The sequence below is a fragment of the Haliotis rubra genome, unplaced genomic scaffold (assembly GCF_003918875.1).
Source record: "Haliotis rubra isolate DU_JTF1 unplaced genomic scaffold, ASM391887v1 Scf517, whole genome shotgun sequence".
NCBI lineage: Eukaryota > Metazoa > Mollusca > Gastropoda > Lepetellida > Haliotidae > Haliotis > Haliotis rubra.
This window is the reverse complement of record NW_025767210.1, coordinates 529,380-552,406: the sequence shown is the minus strand read 5'-3', so window position 1 is coordinate 552,406 and position 23,027 is coordinate 529,380. Positions and strand designations below refer to the sequence as shown.

General features: G+C 40.8%; 1 protein-coding gene across 1 annotated transcript in view; it reads left to right on the top strand.

Moving 5' to 3' along the window:
* Positions 1-23,027, top strand: part of LOC124292421 — a 32,144-nt gene that overhangs the window by 7,029 nt on the left and 2,088 nt on the right. The window contains exons 2-8 of the mRNA XM_046729501.1: positions 15,676-15,767; positions 16,884-17,198; positions 17,633-17,686; positions 18,568-18,900; positions 19,152-19,343; positions 20,523-20,810; positions 21,963-22,058. Coding sequence (XP_046585457.1) covers positions 15,676-15,767; positions 16,884-17,198; positions 17,633-17,686; positions 18,568-18,900; positions 19,152-19,343; positions 20,523-20,810; positions 21,963-22,058 — 1,370 coding nt within the window. The remainder of the gene's footprint in view (positions 1-15,675; positions 15,768-16,883; positions 17,199-17,632; positions 17,687-18,567; positions 18,901-19,151; positions 19,344-20,522; positions 20,811-21,962; positions 22,059-23,027) is intronic.

Below are 23,027 nucleotides of genomic sequence, written 5' to 3'. Positions count from 1 at the left end.
TCTTTTCTTCACAGCACACTTGTGACTATGCGTTAAAAAGCGATGGTATGTGTATTTTAATTAGGTCTTACAATACACACAGGTAAATAATCCTTGATGGTCTTCACCGTTGGCTTCCATGGGCAGCCACCCAGAACATGCGTCACACAGGTAAGACATCTTGAACTGAACTGTAAGCAGTCTCAAAGGACATTGGCGCATGCGCAACAGATCACAAAAGCCTAAGGAGATAGGAAATAAATACCGGTCATTAGTATATCAGTCTAACAGTCAGAAGCGAATGCCGAGTCAACGCCGCACGTCTAGTTTGATTCATTTTTTGAAAACACCTCATACACTGAGGCGCTTGAACGATGAGAAACGCCGAATTTTCCTCTACGTGAGACGAGTTGTGAAACTGGGACCCCTTGGACGGACATCGTTAAAGGCAGTGGATAAAACATAGACTATTGATAACCATTCAACCTTAAAACAGCATAGGAAAGGTGAACTGAATATTCAACAGTGCGAAATGTGTTTCAAAAACATGGACTTGCCGTTTAAACAATCGCGCCTTGAAGCAGCAGCCTGTGTCTAGAGTGACTGAACTGTTGACTTTAATGTTTCCAGAGTGAATCCTATTGTCCATTCGTATATCACAGCTTTGTATAGAACCGACTGACTTGAATCAATAAATGATATGAATGGAATTGCTTGTTTTGTCGGGGTTTCTTTTTTGCATACGTAGAATATAATCCTTATATACCTCGATGATAATATATGTGTAGTCCCTAGACAGACATCGATACACACTTCACAGATCTACGAACCTCCCATCCATAGCAATACAGCTAAAAAGTAATGCCATCATTTAAATTGTGAGTTTAAACGCGTATTTTTACATGGATTTACCTTTACAAGGACGAGTGCATTCCGCACAAACGCTACACCCTCCTGTTATCAACGTGTAACTGTTTACAGTTGGATGGTCTGAAAATACCCAGAGTTATGTTGACCCTAGACATGTGTGCGGGCGAGTTCATTCATCAGAAATCTGTTACTTACGATGTGTTTATAAATACGAACTGCTAGCCACACTCATAGTAATGTTTCATGCCGTGGTTAGAACCGTAATGGATCTATTGAAAGGTGTCATACATTCATGTTCAGATATATGCATAAAATCTACACGCACATACATTCCTACATGACCGCAATTTCATTCAAATGTATTAAATATACCGATTACATTTAATACACACACACACACGGACACACACGGACACACACACACGGACACACACACACACACACACACACACACACACACACACACACACGGACGGGGACACACACACACACACACACACACCGCAACGACGCAACGAGACTGTTTCAGCAAACGGAAGTGGTTCGCTAGCAGACGACAGTCTTAAAGCAGACGGACTTTTCCTATCCAACCCAACGAACACCATCGTCGCTCCATTCACACCGCTCAATTCAATACCTTCCTTTGTCCCCTTTGTTACCACATCTTTAGGGAGTCTTCTTCGGTCCACTGCACATTCAAGTACCTCACTCCATTGTACACTCGCTCACGCTTCATCGATTTCTATTGAAATTGGGAGGTAACTGGTATTGTTGTCATGATTTCCTACATTTTCCTCTACTGAGTTATCTCCCTTTCATTTTGTTTGCGTTCGGTTTTGTCTACTTGATTTGTCATCATGGATCAGACTGTTTTCCCGTCATGTGTGTAACAGATAGAGCACACGTCGTCATATGAGCAAAATATTCTCAAGCACGACGTTCAACCCAATTTCACCTCACCTCACAGATAGATCACCAAACTCGTAGATGTTAAAGGTCACATGCAACGTAAAACACAACTTTGTACATTCTGATACCTTTCGGTATGGACTTACCGAAACAAATCATCAAAAAAGCAAAGTAAATTTATACAGTTGAAAAATAACACGATGAAAAAAACCGCGATTCAAACGATTCACTAATTTTCCCCAAGCGCTTGGGGGAATTGAAGTGGTTTCAACAGCTGGGCTGCGCTCATAGCACATGCGCAGTGAAATAGGTTCGCGCAGCTTGGAAGCGGGTTGTCCGGTGATGGCTTTGTCGTGAGCTATTTTTCTAATGTTTTTGTGATATTTCACAGGCGCGAGCTTTTTATATGTTATTACAGTAGATTACCCATATAACTGGTTATATTATATTATTTGTCTATTCACCACACATTCTTCTTACCGAGTCACTTTCTCAGTTCGATGGCACCCGTGAAAGGCCACCTCCTCGTGGTGGGTGCTGGGTAACGCTAAGCGCCTTTCAACCCCCCGTTGTGGACCCGGGGGGGGGGATATTTTGGTCCACCAACCCGTTTGCCGTGGGTTGGGCCCCTGTGTCGGTGGAGGACGGGATTCTGGTGGTTGAGGGCACTGGGTCCACGAACAGTGTCCCTTTGCCCAACACACCACTTCGGCCCTTACTTCACCTAGACGGGTGGTTGAATGGGCCCGGTTCAACCAATCGGCTGGTCATGCCATGCCCTGTGCTTTGTATTTGATATTGCATAAATTTGAATTTTGTAAATGATCTTGTTTTGGGTATTGGTAAAATAATTTCAAAAAATATATATTTGTTTAAAATGTCAACATATGTTAAATATGCCTAGAGTCCTATGCCCAGAAGGCGGTGGCTCATGGGCCAATCTGGTGGATTGATTGATTAATTTCAATTAGTCGTCTGCTGGAGTATACCATTTCAGTATCCCGGTGCTGCCAGTCGGAACCACTGGTATATAGCATTGTCCTTGTGATACTCCTTGGAGGGTGGGGAGCTGAGATGGCGAACCTTTCTAATTAACCATGGCACAACACAAAAACACAAACGAGCATTGGATGAGTGTTTGTCCTCTGATGAGGATAGCATCACAATTAGATCTTCGGATACATGGAGCAGATTTTGGTTGTATCTTCAACTGATGGTGAACCGTTGAAATTAAATCCGTTTGCGACATCAAAGGCTATTTATGGCATTGTTGGTGATGTTAAAGCCGTCAAGAAAATTCGATCTGGCTTTCTACTCATTGACTGTAAAACAGCCAAACAATCGGCTACCCTCTTGGCTACAACACAGCTTGTAAATACTGCAGTTTCAGTTTCGCCACACAAGTCTCTCAACAGTAGTAAAGGAATCCTGAGAGACAGAGATCGCTGGCTTGCTGATATGAGTGAATCTGAGATAGAGGAAGAATTACGCAATCAAGGTGTCACTCATGTGAAACGATTTACATTCAAAGAAATGGTGAAACGCTTAAAACAAACACGTACTTGATTTCGTTTTCGCAGCCACAACACCCAAAATCCATCAAAGCAGGATATTGTAATATCGAAGTGGAACAGTATATTCCAAATCCGCTTCGATTGTTACAAATGTCAAAAGTTTGGCCATGGAGCCCAATCTTGCAGAAATCGCACTACCTGCTACAGATGTGGTGAAACAGCTCACGAAGGTTCAGACTGTCAGTCTACTCCAAATGTGTCAATTGTCTCGGAGAGCATATGTCTTCATCTAAGACATGTCCCATCTGGAAACGCGAATACGAAATCATCAAAATCAAACTTCAAAAAAATATATCATACCATGAAGCCAAACATATATTAAATGCAACCTCCCCTCAAACATCGGGTAGGTTATACTCTTCAGTGGTTTCTCGCCCTCCTGCTCACTCTGTTACGTCTGTCATGTCTGTTGCATGTCAGACGGATATCACCTGGATTAAAACAGACAAACATACAGTCATCACATCAGCTCCAACTGTTGACCAGACTAAATCATCATCAAGCTGTCAGACTGAAATACCACCATCAATATCGCCTGCAGTGAAAAATCCATGCCATAAGATAGATCACAGCAAACAATCTGATAGAGTATCAAAGGGCTCACGTGACCCTGTACAGATGTACAACAAATTTCAACTTCTGGAAGACATGGACGTCTCCCCTCATCCCCGTGCTCGTACTAGGAGCAGTTCGCCCCGGAAGGGAAAAAGTAGATCTCCTGTACTTCCACCCGCTATAACATGAATTCTACCTCCCTCATTCAATGGAATTGCAGAGGCCTCAGGAAGAATTTTAATGAATTACAATTACTAGCTCAAGACTTTCAACCATCAGCATTCAGTTTACAAGAAACATATTTGAAACAAAATGATAAATTCGAGTTGCGTCAGTTCCATTCTTATCATTCTTTTTCACATCCTGGTGACAAAGCCACTGGTGGATCTTCCATTTTGGTGAGACACGGCGTTATACATAGCCCTGTTCCACTCAAAACCAATCTTCAGGCTGTTGCTGTTCGTCTTTCTTTACAAATAACAATTACCCTCTGTTCTTTATATATATCGCCATCTTCAACACTTCACCAGTCCGATCTTCAAGATGTATTTGATCAACTTCCCAAACCCTGTATCATAATGGGTGATCTCAATGGACATAACCCATTATGGGGAAGTACTGATACCAATGCTAAAGGGAAAATTCTTGAAGATTTTATCTCTAGTAATCATTTATGCATATTCAATGACGGCTCTAAAACATATCTACATCCTGCAACTGGAAGATATTCCTCTTTAGATCTGTCACTCACTGATTCAAACGTTTATAATGAATTCGAATGGTCAGTCCATGATGATCTTTGTGGGAGTGACCATTTTCCCACAGTACTTACAGCAATTAACCCTACCGATGATCCACCTTTCACAAGATGGAACTTTTCTAAGGCCAATTGGCCCTTATTTCAGGCCACCTGCCTCGAAGAATTGAAATCAGACCTTTTCATGGATGTTTTGATCCAATTCAATTGTTCTCTGACAAACTAAGACATATAGCTGATGATACTATTCCTAAGTCCTCTGTAAACCCACACATACGTAAGCCATGGTTTAATGACGAATGCAAACAGGCTAGGAAAAGTAGGAAGAAAGCCGAGAAATATTTTCGCAGCCATCCTACAGTACCTAACTTAAATAATGTAAAAATCAGTTATGCTAAGGCTCGCCGAACGTTCAAGCACATTAAGCGTCATACTTGGAAAAAATACGTTTCCAAAATAAATTCCCGTACTCCTATGTCAAGGGTATGGAATATGATCCAAAAAATCAAAGGCAAGGGTTCCAAATCTAGTAGTATTCAGCATCTCAAAGATGATACTGACATACTAACTGAAAAATCTGATATTGCAAACATGTTAGGTGAAACTTTGGCTAAACATTCGTCCTCCTCAAATTATAATCCAAAATTTCAGGTTTATCAAACACAACAAGAAAAGAAAAAAATAAATTTTCAATCTGATAATGGTGAAGATTATAATGAGGTATTTTCACTACATGAACTTCACACTGCTTTATCACAAGCTCATGATACTGCAACAGGACCTGATAATATCCACTATCAACTCTTAAAACACTTGCCTGAATCTTGTCTTGAAACTTTACTTAACATTTTTGACCATATTTGGACAACGGAAAATTTTCCTCCTTCATGGCGAAACGCCATAGTTGTTCCTATCCCAAAGCCTGGCAGGGATCATACAGCTCCATCTAATTATCGACCTATTTCCTTAACTAGCTGTGTTTGTAAAACCATGGAGCGAATGGTCAATAATCGCTTAGTTTGGTTTTTAGAAACCAACAATCTAATCACTGATATACAATGTGGTTTCCGTAGAAACCGAAGTACTGTTGACCACTTGGTTCGTTTGGAATCATTTGTTAAAAATTCTTTTATTAAAAAAACAACATGCTGTATCCATCTTTTTTGATCTGGAAAAAGCTTATGACACCACTTGGAAGCATGGTATTTTACAAGATTTACATGCTTTTGGGTTGAGAGGTCGCTTGCCTCAATTTATAACTAATTTTTTTATCCGACAGACAGTTTCAAGTTCGTGTGGGATCAACCTTGTCAGACTTCTTTAATCAAGACCAAGGTGTTCCACAGGGCAGTATTTTGTCTGTGACTTTATTTAGCATTAAGATAAATAGCCTTTCACAGGTTTTAAGTGATTCAGTTGATGGATCACTATTTGTGGATGATTTTAATGTTTCTTGTAGAGGTAGAAATATGCATACAATAGAGAGACAATTACAACTTTGTCTCAATAAAATCAACAAATGGTCACTTGAAAACGGGTTTAAATTTTCTATAGCAAAACTAATTGTATACATTTCTGCAGAAAATATAAACCGCATAAAGATCAGAATTATTTTTAAATGGCACCCCTATCAAAGTCGTAAAGGAGGCCAAGTTCTTGGGTCTCATTTTTGACTCACATTTAACTTTTCTGCCACACATTAAATCACTTAAAGCCAAATGCCTAAAGGCACTTGATCTGTTAAAAGTCGTTTCAAATTGTAAGTGGGGTGGGGATCAAACTACCCTACTGCACCTATACAGATCTCTCATCCGGTCGAAACTTGATTATGGCTCCATCGTTTATGGTGGAGCCTGTAAAATCTCAAAATACTTGATTCAATTCATCACCAGGGTCTGAGACTATGTCTTGGGTCTTTCAGAACTTCTCCTATTGACAGTCTGTACGTTGAGGCTGATGAACCATCTCTTAGCCAACGCCGTATAAAATTATCCTTACAGTATATAACCAAATTATATTCTCTTGAGTCTAACCCTGCATTTAACTGTGTTTTCATCCTCTTTATGAGGATCTCTACAATAAAAGACTTCTCTTGTTCCGCCTCTGGGACTAAGAGTCAAACCTTTCAGTTCTGCTGCTGGTATTGAGCTAGACAATATATCTTCTTCCCGTTTGTTTTCTTCTCCTCCTTGGCAGTTAGTTAGACCAGAAGTTGACCTAACACTAACAACATTTAAAAAATCGGAAACAAACGAATTACAATATAATCAAGAATATAATCAATTAAAAACTAAATATAATACCTACAAATCCTTATTTACAGATGGGTCCAAGGATGGTGGCGCGGTTGCTTGTGCCACTGTCATTGGATCCCGAACAATATCTTCTCGATTACCAAAAAACAGTTCTATTTTCACAGCGGAAGCTCACGCTATATTAACAGCTCTTAGATATATCAATAACCACCGTAAATATAAACAATACATCATCTTTTCTGATTCTCTTTCGTGTCTTCAGGCTATTAAAAATCTTTCTTGTAAACATCCACTTTTATTAGAAATTATTGAATTGTACAATGAGCTTGCTACTGGCCAATGCGACATCGTCTTTGTTGGTTACCAAGCCACGTTGGCATTTCTGGGAATACTATGGCTGATCTTGCTGCTAAGGCAGCACTCAACAAATCTGTGACACCACTTCTTATTCCCTACTCTGATTACAAAGCTAGCATTAGAACTTACATCCGTGATCTGATGCAGAAGAAGTGGGACACCCAAGTAGGTATTAACAAATTACATAAAATAAAACCTTATATTGGTTACACTCATTTGGGTTGTCAGTCCAGATTTGAGGAGGTCATTATGCGACGATGTCGCATTGGCCATACAAGGTATACTCACAAATACTTGTTGAAAGGTGAAGATCCTCCGTTTTGTATCCCTTGTGATGAGAGAGTCACAGTCAAGCATATCCTGCTTGACTGTGTCGAATCTCCATCATAAGGGATACCTATTTCAATGTTAAAACTGTTAAGGATCTTTTTAACACTGTTCATGTTCATTTAATTCTTGGTTTTTAAAAGAAATTGATTTTATTAATGAATTTTTGATTAATATGTTCTGTAGATAGATGTATTTTAAAGCTACGTAGTTTAGATTAGCAACTTAGATTGTCAGTGGCTGTACCCTCAAAGGGGGTTAAAGTATTGTAAAATTATTGTCCTCCGGAGAGGGTACGTAAGTCCCAATACATTCGAAGTGGATTTAAACCTACTACCATTTTAATCGTAGAATGTCTGTTCGTTTAATTTGTGGCTAGATTTTCTAAAATTGCTAGTAGCTGAAGGGATGGTGTAAATCCAGCTAGGGTCCATGCAGGAAGCAAATGTACTGTAAGTCCCCATGGTCTCTAGTATGGTGATCTACCTTCAGCTGTTGGCGATATATAGCCTATTTTTATATTGTGTTGTCACCTATAGTTCAAATATTTTAGATTTAATTACTAGTTTTACATGTCTAACTGTGATATTCTAGTTGTTTTACTGTCCTTCGTCGGCAGGTTTTTATGATATAGATATATTTTGTTTCAATATCAAATGTTCTCGTCACGATATGGCTGAAATATTGCCGATGTGACGTTAAATCTTAACTCACTCACTCACTCTCAGTTCGATACTTAAAAGCAGTGTCATTATTAAGCGTTGGCAGAATTTCTAACTGTGATATAGATATGTCGTTGTCACAGACACAACTCAACGTCTGTTTTATTGACACCCATGTGTCTGCCTGCCCGTCTGCTAATGACAATATACAATACACAACTTCGATCACTGACCACATGCAATTTGAACTTAACACCAATCAGGCTATACACCATAAACAAAACGCATTGATTTATGGCCCGAGTTCTGTCTCTGTCACATTATGTAATTACACAGACAGGCAGGTGTGATATTTGTACACATGACATGTTATGATGTCTGTTGATTGCAAGATGTTATACACAAAAAATGAGGATGTATTTACAAAACCCAACATCTCTATATATACACTGTTACGAGTGAAGGTGTTGCAAATTTCCACCTATAGGATAAAACACCCTCTGTGTTTGTTTTGAAATGACAGGCGACATGATGTTTTCTGAGCAATTCCCCCCACTGCTGCCAGTTGTTACAGGCTCCTCAGTGACGATGTTGTTATTTTAACAATGGAATTAAATCTGCTTAATGTTGTTTCAGAGAACTGGCTTAAATTGGTCACTTCCTCTTATGTTTGATTTTGTTGGGCAGGTACTCATTGTGGCATGTCATTGAACATGTTTATTAAGATGGTCTATTAAGATGGTTAGCGCTATTGTTATTTAATTAAATTCCTGATTTCCTGGTTCCTTCTTTAAAGTTTAGAGTAGCTAATCAATTAATGATGTATTATCAAATCATCCTTCCCCACCTGTATATAAGAGGTTTAGATGGTCATGTCTAGTTGACCAATCCAGATCCTGAAAATTCTGTCTTTGCTTTTTCATGAAATAAATATGTTTAAACCAAGTCTAGTATATCACACTGCATCATGGAGGTTATTAGGAACAATAAAGGTGGTGTCAAGCTAGCGCTAGATGGGTATATGTATACCAAGAAAAGTTCAAACAAAAGTCGTACTAGGTGGCACAGTTAAAAAAACTAGTTAGTCACGACTATCCATCAGTATGGGCAGCAATAGAAGGATTTCAGCAAGACTTCCCCATGTGCCTGACTGTTCTTCTGTAGGACGCCAGGGGGGTTCGACCAGCGCCCAAGCGTGTGAGAAGAAAGAGTGATAAGCACAAAGACAGATTGCGAAATCTGTGCTGAGACTTCAACAGTGGTGACAAGTCACTGCCAGAGCTTCTGACTAGTATTGGACACAATATTAGACTGGAATGAACTGTAGTACAAGTATCAACTGCACAACTGCTATGATGTCTGTTGATTGCAAGATGTTATACACAAAAAATGAGGATGTATTGACAAAAAACAACATCTCTATATATACACTGTTAGAAGTGAAGGTGTGATAAATAGAGAATACTACACGAGGTCTCATTACATACGAATTATACGAAACGAGTTTCTTTCCTATGGTATCTGACCGAGCGAAAGCGAGGTCAGATAACATAGTAAGGTCACGAGTTTCGTATAATTCGTATGTAATGAGACCGAGTGTGGTATTTTATTTATTACCCACGTCTTACATGCATTTAAAATGACGAAATAGCGTATTTTTGTTATGTTTTTGGTTTCAAACCGAAACCGGTTTCATAAAGAGGTTGCAGAAGAGTTTTGTACTGTAGTACAATATTTGCATGACATCACACTAATGACGTCACTGCCATGGTAACCGACGTCACGATGCATGTCAGTTGTCATCGCCTCGTACAGCCTCCTACAGTAAACTACTCCATTGCACCTCGTTTCTTGGTTTCCAGTTGCTTCATTCGGCTAACATCACTGGTGGAAACATTGCGGTTATCTTTTTCGACTGATATAATGTCTCATTTCGATTCACAATTAAACAGCGACACGGCAACATTCGCAATGTTTACATTCCCCCAATGCATTTAAGTTGTAGAATGAATGAATTCACGTGTTTGCTATGAATGAAAAAATAGTTACGTCAGAATGTGACCTAATTGAGAGGTCATCGGTTATCCAATCAAATCGTTAGAATTTCAGGTCAAGTCGTTACGACACAGGTCAACGCCATACGACACTCGTGTGACGTACGAGATTAATATGCAACTACCCATACGTTGACCACGTGGGTAATAAAGGGGTATATGACACCAATTCACTCGTAACAATGAAAATGGATCACACAACAATTTGACTAATTCAGGAAGATTTATTTATACTATCCTAACAGAAGGCTGATACAGGATACCAATTTACAAATGTGGAAAGTGAAGAGGAAATTGTCTTAGATATATTATGGGCAAAGCAATATCGCATAGTCACCTCATTTTTAAATCCTTCCAAAACTGTACACCATGATTTCCTAGTGTCCATATTTGACACATTCCCGACGTGGGTGCAAGTATGTGAATTCACATCATGGGTACAACCACAACAGGCAAAATTCCCGTCCTCAAGAAACATCCCAGCTAGATCAGAATCACCGAGCTTTTCCCTATAAGCTGGCTGGCCACATTCACTTAACTGACCAAAGCCGAATTCATCAAATCCCAAGCTGTACCACTAGTTACATAACAATTTCTCGCTCAAGCGAAGGCCCTCCCCACCCCAAGCTAAAACTAATTACACCAAGTATACTCATCACTATCTAAAACTGTACATTATGTTTGCAAAATATGTTTCATCACCCATAACAACACACACAATGAGCCGTGAGAGCATCTGCAAATGAACCAGCCGTTACACTTGAGTGCACACCCACCCGCTCTGACTGGGTTCGGTATCCCGGCTGCTTCGTTTCGAGGGAAGTAAACCCAAGTACAAAATATTGCACTTTTGATTTGCGATTGTACGCTGATAATTTTGTTTATATGTTTTTTTCATAACCATCAATGCATATTATGTCATGAATAAGTGATAATTTTGTTTTAATTATGTTTGATTTTTTGGTTGCATGTGACCTTTAATGTGAAAAATATTTCAACTCAATATTGTTTTTGTTCGGTTTTGGGGGGTATTTTTTGGCAACGCTCGATCTCATAAGATTGTTGCCCATTGAATTCTTTACTATACAGTATCATGACTACGGGTTGACACCAGTACTTCCACCATTCGTACAGCTACATGGTCCTGGACTGACATTTTAACACGACATACTGAAGTTCTGACTCGCATCTTCTCGTGTAACGCTGGTGTTGATGTCATTCTGACGCGCATCTACTCACGCTACGTCGATACTGATGTCATTCTGACGCGCATCTACTCACGTTACGTCGATACTGATGTCACTCTGACGCGCATCTACTCACGTTGCGTCGATACTGATGTCACTCTGACGCGCATCTACTCTCGCTACGTCGATACTGATGTCACTCTGACGCGCATCTACTCATGTTACGCCGATGCTGATGTCATTCTGACGCACATCGACTCACGTTACGCCGATGTTGATGTCATTCTGACGCGCATCTACTCTCGCTACGTCGATACTGATGTCACTCTGACGCGCATCTACCTACGTTACGCCGGTACTGATGTCATTCTGACGCGCATCTACTCTCGCTACGTCGATACTGATGTCACTCCGGTGTGTAACGCTCGTGTAACGCCGATGTTGATGTCATGCTGACGCGCATCTACTCACGCTACGTCGATACTGATGTCATTCTGACGCACATCTTCTCACGTTACGTCGATACTGATGTCACTCTGACGAGCATCTACTCACGTTACGTCGATACTGATGTCACTCTGACGCGCATCTACTCTCGCTACGTCGATACTGATGTCACTCCGGTGTGTAACGCTCGTGTAACGCCGGTGTTGATGTCATTCTGACGCACATCTACTCACGTTACGTCGATACTGATGTCATTCTGACGCGCATCTACTCACGCTACGTCGATACTGATGTCAATCTGACGCGCATCTACTCACGTTACGCCGGTGTTGATGTCATTCTGACGCGCATCTGCTAACGTTACGCCGATGTTGATGTCATTCTGACGCGCATCTACTCATGTTACGCCGGTGTTGATGTCATTCTGACGCGCATCTACTCATGTTACGCCGGTGTTGATGTCATTCTGACGCGCATCTACTCAAGTTACGCCGGTGTTGATGTCATTCTGACGCGCATCTGCTAACGTTACGCCGATGTTGATGTCATTCTGACGCGCATCTACTCATGTTACGCCGATGTTGATGTCATTCTGACGCGCATCTACTCATGTAACGCCGGTGTTGATGTCATTCTGACGCGCATCTGCTAACGTTACGCCGATGTTGATGTCATTCTGACGCGCATCTACTCATGTTACGCCTGTGTTGATGTCATTCTGACGCGCATCTGCTAACGTTACGCCGATGTTAATGTCATGCTGACGCGCATCTACTCATGTTACGCCGATGCTGATGTCATTCTGACGCACATCGACTCACGTTACGCCGATGTTGATGTCATTCTGAAGCGCATCTACCTACGTTACGCCGGTACTGATGTCATTCTGACGCGCAACCACTCACGTTACGCCGGTACTGATGTCATTCTGACGCACATCTACTCACGTTACGCCAGTGTTGATGTCATTCTGACGCGCATCTACTCACGTTACGCCGATGCTGATGTCACTCTGACGCGCATCTACTCACGTTACCCGGTACTGATGTCAATCTGACGCGCATTCACTAACAAAGAGTTGTTGTTGATGTTTTAGCGCTTCCAAGACGTGACCCCGAGTAAACATATTATATCATAATCGGGTAAAACGAGGGCGACAGCAGATGGATTAGCATTACGCATTGCAGGAACTTGGGCCAGCACCCGTTGACCAATGGCCATGGCGCCCATGGAGGTCACACTCGTTAATGATATCTTCTGTTCCAACATATTTATCAGTGTGAAGTTTAGGGGGAATGGACCGTCCTGCTTTACTTTTCAAAGTGAGACAGCTATCCACATTCGTCGTCAGTATTGTCACCTGGACGATAGTAATATGATAGTAGAAAGTTTTGGGTTTTTTTCGAATAACTATGTTTATTTGCAAAAATATACTGAACCGCAAAAAAACCGCAAGTTTTTCAAAATTAATAAATATTTGACAGAACATTGTTAAATATTATAGTGTAACTACACATTGTTACCGTTGTTGTGAAAAAACAGTTTTTTTAATGTTCAGGTTCTGTTTGGTGATTTTTTTGGATATTGCACATGGCCAAAACGCAGCAATTGAATTGCCCGTGGGATGTGGTTGCAGAAGTTTTTCATGAAAATCATGATGCGCATTATGTCACGGACACATAGGGGTCTAAAAATGCCCTCAAATCAGTTTGAAATCACTCCCGACAAACGCCCACCAAGAATGCCTAGGTTAACGACGCAACAGAGGGAACAAGCGATCGGCCGTCTTGAAGCTGGACAGAGTGTTGCAGATGTTGCCAATGCATTCCATGTGCACATAACGACCATTTACCGTCTTCAGGAACGTTTTGCTGCTACACAGACCACTGCTGACCGCCAGCGTCCTGGACGTCCGAGAGTCACAACACCACGGTAAGATCGACACTTTCAACGTTCGCACATCGGGGATCGATTCTTATCTGCCAACGAGACTGCCCGACACACTATTGGATGTCACAACCGATCAATAAGCGGAGATACAGTTCGGCGCGGACTCAGAGCAGTTCACCTCTGTTGTCGTCGTCCAGCTCGACGTCCTATCCTCACACCGAGACATCGTCAGAATCGTCTGCAGTCGGCTACGTTGCATCGAAACTGGCGTCAACAACAGTGGAGACTGGTATGTTCTCTGATGAAAGTCGGTTTTGCATTTCTCGTGCTGATGGCCGAGTTCGAATATGGCGAAGACGAGGTGAACGCTTTGCTGACGAATGTGTAATGGAAGTTGATGCATGGGGAGGTGCGAGCGTTATGGTATGGGCAGCGATTGGCCTGATCAGAGATTGGGGCCAGTATTCTTCCAGAATATTTGGCCAGGTCGGGGAAATGGAGTCACTGCCCAACGTTATATCGACCAGATCCTCCGACCACAGGTTGTGCCATTTTCCGTCCGACACCAGCAACACAGTTTCCAGCAAGATAATGCCAGGCCCCACACTGCTAGAGTCACTCAGGCATTTTGCCAGCAGCACAACATCCGACTACTGCCATGGCCTGCTGCTAGTCCCGATTTAAACCCGATCGAACATTTTTGGGACGAGCTGCAGAGACGACTGAATGAAGTCCGACCACGTCCGACAACTGCAGCAGAACTCCAGACAGCCATCATCCGGACATGTGCGGCAATCCCTAGGGCCGTTGTCAACCGTCTGATTCACTCCATGTTCAGGCGGTGCACAGCTGTAGTGAATGCACGAGGTGGACATACACGCTACTGACTTGTTGGATCAATTTCGATTTTGTCTTTAATGCAAAGTAAACCAACAATGTTTCCATGCATTGACTGACATGTCCCAATAATCATGCAATAAGTGTTGATTGTTAGCATGTACCTGTTTTCATGCATTATCTGTCAAAAGTAAAGTTTTTATAAATCTGGATTTTGACTTGCGTTTCTTTTGCGGTTTAGTATATATTAGTGACTTGACTTGCGTAGACAGACATGGACCGTGGTCGTTTGCTAACTGAAATGGTTCACTGTAACAAATGACTACTTTTGACGCCACACGTAAAATTATGCCCCATTCAAACAAAAGACATATTTATTGAACTTTATGTGTAAAGTATATAACTCCTAAATTACGAATACATTGCTAATATCATATATAGCAGTGTGTAGACTTGCCAAACGTGGGTTTCAGTATCAAAACCAAACTTCTCAGGCCTTACATGTCAGATATGTTTTCAATCTACGACCGCCAGAGACCTGAAATCTTATGCATGTGCAATTTGCTTGTGTGAAATACGCGAGGATATGTTTGATTGGAAGTTTAGAAGTTGATGAATAATAAGAAAGGTACGATACGTTATGGATAACAGCCTCTTTATTATATTATTTATAACATGAGGGTAATGATGTGATGTTTCGGTATAGATTCTTTTACCTTTTTCAAGGAAGAGCAAAATAATACAGCACAAAGCCGACTTATATACAAGTGGAGTAAGTGAGACAACATGAGGGTATTATCAAAGGGATTAACAACAACATCAACAACAATGGAATGGGTAATAATGCAGTAACAATACGAGGAAGCCAACTGTTGAAGAGGCAGAACATAATATACATAGCAGATGGGATATATTAGCACTGATGGCTGTAGTGCTATGTTCTGTTGTTTTTATCAGTTCATTGTCGTTGGATGGGATGAGGTATCCTGGTCTCTGTTGATTGATTGTGTTTCAGGTTGAGCTTCCATCATTCGATGATGTGGGATTCAGCACGTGGGTTGTTTGCTGCAACAGTCTGGGTCCTCCTCGTGTGGCAGTCGTCATGCCGTAAGTTCCCTTAAAAACATGATTAACGATGGTTACCACCTTATTATGTGTCGAACCTTCCTTCAGAAGTTAGCACTGAGTTGAAACATATAACAGAACAGAAGTTTATTGTATTTCAAGGCCAGGAGGCCCAGAGTACAGTTTTAGATGTAGTTTAAGATGTTAAAATACATTTTCTGAGCGGTATGATTTTATGATAATACCATATGCACTATGATACACAATGACATTAACAAGTCATGATTTAATATATAAGGAAACTAACTCTATGCTCCTAGTTGACCGTAGACAAATTAGAAAGTTATCACTATTTTACGAAATGGTTCATCATATGACACCAGGTTATTTAACTGATCTACTGCCCGAAAAAGTATCACAGTTAAGTGACCATAGATTAAGAAACAGTAATAACATTCAAACTATAAGATGTCGTAGTGATTTGCATAGCAACTCGTTTTTACCTGATACAATACGACAATGGAATGATTTGCCTGAGAATATGTACGATATTGAAACCATAGGCCAATTCAAAAATGCATTCCAATCATCAAAACCACTCAATTTTAATATATTTGATAAAAACTTTGGTACACGTTTCTGCGAAATTATCCACTCACGCTTCAGACTTGGGTGCAGTAATTTGAAAGCGCACATGTTTGAACCGCACATTTCAGTTAATCCATTCTGTTCCTGTGGTCACCCCTATGAGGATACTTTACATTACTTCTTTACTTGTCCTAATTATTCTAACATCAGACATCGCATGTAGTTTTACGAACATGGATATAATTTAAATTCTGTCCTAAATGGTAACCCAAACAAAAATGAACTTGTAAATTTTTTCATACTACAATCTGTCCATACTTTTATAATAAAATCGCATAGGTTTGATAAATGATTGATAATGTTTAATACGCCAACTGTTGAAGAGGCAGAATAGACATTAGCAGATGGGAGTAATTAGCAATGATGGCTTGAGTGCTATGTTCTGTTGTTTTAATCAATACAAAACTGATTAACGATTGCATTATGCTTACCAGTTTATTATGTGTCACACCATCTTTCAGAAGCTAGCACTGAGTTAAAACTTATAACGTTTGTTTCGCGTATTTACAGATTATCCGATACTAGAAGGGGGAATGACGGCTTCGAACACTTCCAGGTTACGATGTACAAAAACAGGCGGTTGGGGCATCACAGGACTGTTTACAGTCTACTGGTACCGAAATGACACCCTTGTATTCGAAACATACAGACGGTTCGGATCATATGTACACATCGTGGACAATAGGTTTGAAAAATCCGTTCATCTGAATATTGCTTGGAGGAGCCACACTGTGACCGTTTCTGACGTGCACGAAGGCATGTCTATATGGAGGTGCAACAACGATAACAACAAAAATACTTGGAGTGAACCAATTGAAATATCAAGTAAGTGCAATAATAATACTAATTATCATATAAATAATTGTACAACGCATTCTCAACTCAGTGTGTCTGACCCGCTCAGTGTCCTTCTCGATAGATCAGTGTACTCGTGACTGCCATTTTCAGCTCAAAGGAAGCCCAAACCTCATATGTCTTGCCAGAATGTTTCCTGTCACATTACCATACCGAACTACCGGGTAACCATATGCGATGCTAGGTGAATTGTCTGTACAAAATGAAGACCCATGGCATTAACTGACTGTGTGTCCCACATTCTTGCTGTCTATTTTGATGACATGAGATAATTTTGCTCTTGGACAGTAAAGAAACAATCGCGTTTTGTCTGAACGACATATTTGGCTGATTTTGCCCGAGATGTCAGTTGCTTTATATGAAAGGACTTTTCTGAAGAATGATGTTGTTTCCTTTTTCTTCAGGTAATACAGCAGGTGTAAAGCCGTTCACGCCTATTACGCAAACCCCTTTTGAAGGTGAGAACACAACATATCACTTGGGAAGATTCACGTTTTAGGAATACCAATCCCCACTCCAATTGATTTATCTTCTTTTATTTATGTGTATTCTGTTCATCGTCAATGTTTGGTTAAAACGGGTTATTATATTAACAACAAAAATCGTTAATTCTTAACTTTGCAACAAAGACACACTACCTGATTTTATCATGTTTCATTTTCAGTTGATAACTAAGGCGAGTGATGTTAGATCTCACAACATGAACTATAGTGGCTCTTGGCCAGTACTCAAACAATACTTCTGTAGGTGCTTTTATATACATTTTAAATCATTTTTTGTCGTTTTACATCGAAAACAGATTAATGTACATTTGCAGCAAAAAAAATTACATTTCCAATAGTGTTCAGGTCTTGCAGTTCCAAATTCTTCCAAATTTCTTTCAAAAGTCTTCACTAAACCAGTGTATTGGTGTACACCATACTTTTCCCAAACTGTTGCAGGAATGGGTTCTGCTTAAAATGACATATGCAAATTTAGACAGAGATATTTAAATACATAAAACACACTCTGTATATGTATTGCCACTCAGATTATATATGGGGATTTGAAAGGAATTCTAAGTATGCAATGCCCTACTTCTTTCATTGTACCACCTGTTCCCGTGTTTGTTCAGGTGAACGCTTCACTTGCCTCTGCATGTGTTTATGACACGTGTTCTTCATGTAGTCGGGGGATTTAATAGGATTTGCTTTTAGCACAGATTTTTTAAGATTCTGTTTTTTCGCTTTCATCTAGTTCATATTTCCCTTTCTGTGATGAGAGACCATTGTTATTTATTTCCCAATAGGACATTGTGATTCGATCATTTTCTCTAAAACATGATCATTGAATCTTTTAGGAAATGTCACTCTAAATGTCCATCCAGACAAGATCGTCGATGATGGCAATGTTACTGTAAGCTGCACAGTGGAGACTGGAGGACATTTCAATATTTCCAATATGGCTTGGCTTCAAAACTCTGAAGAAATCTTCGTGACCTTCAGTAACGGAAGTCATCTCGTCTTGGACAACTCCATCACGCCTGCTGTGATGGACGTGACACAGAGCAACAACCAGCACAACGTAACCATGATAGCCAGTCCCTATGTGAATGGCACTGAATGGACGTGCGGAATCCCAGTGTTGGCAACAATCAGTAACACTGTACTGATACAGGTCTTGGAACCAACAGGTAAGATTAGGCTTGGGAGGTCTGGGAAGTGATATACACATCATAGTTGTTCAGCCGGCTCTTCAAAACATGCACTGGGATTGGATGAGTCTCATATTCCTCGCAGCGTCCTTGTTGTTCAGAATATTAGTGATCCAAGTATGTTCTCTTGTTAAAGATGAGCACCAATTCTTACTTTGCATAATTACGGGAACGGATCATTATATTTGAAGGCAATGTCACACATACACATATTCTAACTTTTTTTTCAGGGAATGTCAGCTTGGATGTGTACCCAGAGGAGGTAGAGAAGGGTACAGGCTATTCTTTATCTTGCACTGTGAAAACGGAGGACCCTGTACGTGCGTCACATATGACGTGGCGTCAGAACTGCGAAGAATACATTGTGACCTTCGGTAACGGCAGTTATGACATTGTCGGCAATTCGACCTCTTCTGTTATTGGTGAGATCAAAGCGAGTGACAGTCAACACAATCTAACTCTTTTGCCTATCAACGATGATTCGAAGTCAACAACATGGACTTGTGGAATTGAAAAGTGGCAATGGTACAGTAACAATGTATCAATAACGGTTCGGAAACAAGTTTCGACATGTGAGTATCGTAATTTAGTGTACGTGCGTGCACTCTGCCCACCAGTCCATCTTGTTAAAATGCCTATGTGCCGATGTTAGAAGTCATGTCTTATATAATGTTACGAGAACACATTCAAATTACTCCTATCACTCAGTGTGATAACTGGAGGGATGACAATGGGTTGAATTGTTGAAGGTGATGACACTGGATTGAATTGTTGAATGTTGAGTTAGTGTAGTCGACAAAGGTAATATCCCCACATATATGAAGGAGCACAACATAACTTTCACTGCTAACTATACTCATCAGCACAACAAACGTCAGTACGAATTCAAAATTGGATAGGCACTGTAATCAAATGATTACAGAATGGATATAATAAGCGGATCTCGTAAAATCCCGGTAGGACTTTTGTGTACAATATCTTGACACGTCAATGAATAACTCAGCACAATTTCAAGATATTACGTGAACGTTTGCAAACCATTCAGACTCTTCACTTCAGTATCTAGTGTGAACACCACGAGCGGCAATAACTGCAGCACAGTGTCTATGCATGGAGTGCACCAATCGATTGATGAAGTCCCGAAAATAAAAATTTCCGAAAACTGTAAATTTAAACTCGCTCGCCCATGGGCGAACAGTGTCCCATGGGCCGGCCCATGGGCGAGCGAGTTTAAATTTAAAGTTTTCGTTTTTTGTGCATTTTTTCATCCTTGGCATATATTCATAACAACTGCATGTTCCATTTGGTCCAATCCCTTGTCAGAAAGTGCCCACAGTGCGGAGAGTTTCTGGACTTTTGTGAGTCCAGAATTAAATTGTGACGTGTTGATAGGTAATAGGCCACAAGTGATTAACTTCATTTTAACAGTCTACCACACCACGTCGATATTTCGTTAGAAAATGCATTTTCATCCAAAAGTGGATATAAGCATACACTTGTCATCATATAGAGAAGGGGATATATCAGTATTTAATCAAGTGTGATGACTCTGTTCAGACATACAGTAAAACATTATCTATCATATCTCCCGTGTTTCACAGCCCGGCCGCACCTACCAAGCAATCTGAAGGCAGTAAACATCTGCTCCCGTTCAGTCACCCTGACATGGGAGAAAGGTTCCAACGGTGGCGCCAAACAAAGGTTCAACATACAATACAGAAAACCTGGCGGACAGTGGACCACCCATCCAACACTTCCAACCGAGGACGACACCCTCCAGCTGGTCATTGATGGCCTCGAACCCGGAACGGTCTACGAAATTCGGATTAATACACAGAATGAATACGGCACCAGCAACTACACCTCCGCCATTGTAACCACGGACACAGGTACATTTCTTCATATAGACATTATTTTTAGCATACAGATGTTTTGGTTTGGGAATTGTTGTTTTTGGGGGGTGGGCTAAAGAGTATTAAGCGCCAGCGGTTAATATACTATTCTCTATGATTTCTGACAGACACATGCATGTACGGGCGTGTGCGCGTGTATGTGTGTGTAATGCGTTGAATATATTTGTTTTGCAACAGAGAAACCGTTGCAAACACAACGATTCATACCTGCTTTGTAAAACCATCTAATTTTGAATTACCAAGACCAATATCTGAATACCCCATGCTCAACACAACCCGTGAGGGTGTGGTCGTGTTCACAGTGGAGGAACCTGTGACAACCCACAGGTTACAAATAACGACCACACAAAGTATCGCCCTGGCTGTGGCCTGCCAAGACTCAACACCCCGTACCACAACTCACTAGTGTTAGAGGATTGTTATTCTTGCTGTTTCCCTCCTTAGTTTCGTGTGACCTTCTGAGTGGCGACACCATCTGTAGGTCAACTTCAATGATGCTGTTCCTGGGTGCCTGTCTCTGCACATATATATTTACGATGTTGTGTGTTTAGTCTTCACTACAAAGATATCTCAAACATTTAATTGGCCATGAACGTTTTACCTCAGTGTGTATCGTGTTCGTATTTGGCCCTCATCTACTAATAACTCGTTTCTCTGTTTGAAGAATTATATTTTATTCTCTTTTCTCACATATCTTTATTGATCACTCATGTTTTCATTTTGTGTGAAACAACCATAGAATCGGAGTTCAAATATTTTTATGGAGTACATGTGTTTAATTTTGTATCTGCATCACAGAAACGCGTTTGTTTTGTTATTTAACGTCGAACTCAGCAATATTCCAGCTATATAACGGCGATCTGTAAATATTCGCGTTTGGGCCAGACAATCCGGTGATTGGCATCATGCGCATCAGTTTATACTGACATGCATCAACCAAGTCAGCGAGCCTGACCATCTGATCCCGTTAGCGGACTTAGCCTGGCAACTCGGGACAAAATCCTACCCGGATCTTTACTGCACGGATATCAGCATGCGAACAAGAGCAGTGAGAGGTAGGGTTTCAATGGCTGTTGATTGTCCAATAACGACCCATGGCAGGATGGATAATGCTTATTGTATTCACAGCGAACCCTTCAGGCGTGCCTGTCTATGTTGTGATCATCGCGTGTGTAACGTCAGTGCTCCTCACAGCGGCATTGTACAAGGCAGTGGTGGTTGGATGTAAGTATTTCACAAACTTGTTTCACATAGCTTGTTTTCTCGTTAGTTTAATTAGTTTCTTCGAATTAGAAAATAAAGCTACTGTGTTTTCACTTTTGCGGTCCTTTATGGTAACGGTTGATTCTAGCACGACATTGTGTGATACTCGATTCTGATTGGCTGAGAGCTCATCAAAACCGTACTTAAATGGCAGTTTAAGACCGCTAATTAAAGTAACCGATTCACCGCGTATGAATACAATGAACGCGTTGACCCTTTTGTTTGTAAACAAATATGTCGGACATCGGCAATGTCTACCTCGGCAGCATCTTTTATGTTTTTAAAATAGAAAGCGAATAGTTTGAAGAACAATTTCTTGACCCTAATCCCAGTGAAGAAACTACGAAGCTGGAAAATTCGTCAGCTGCGCAAAAGCGGCACTATTCAAAACCGGGTCTAGATCTAGCGGGCATGACGTAGACAACACACGTCGGCCCATACGTCCTTACCTGACCGCTTCCGTCCTGGCCGTAATGCCCAGTCCTTCCACTTCCACTGTCCATATATCCCACATAAAACGTGGCATGTCAGGTCTTTTCCAAATTGGGAATAGTAGGGTGGTTATCAACAATTATTAGTTTCTGAGATTAGAGTCAAGAAATTCTTCTGCGAAACCTTTCGCTTTTTACTTCAAAAACATCAAAGATGCTGCCGAGGTAAAAATCGCCGTTATTGGACATGTTTGTTTACAAACAACAGGGTCAACGATTTCAATGTCTTCATACGCGGTGAATCGGTCACTTTAATTAGCGGTCTTAAACTGCCATTTAAGTACGGTTTTGATGAGCTCTCAGCAAATCAGAATCGAGTATCACACAATTTCGTGCTAGAATTTCGAGTATTTTCTTGTTACTTCGTTTCATGTCTCGTTACTTCAAGTTTCTTGCGGGGCTGTGGGGTAGCCTAGTGGTTAAAGCGTTGGCTCGTCAC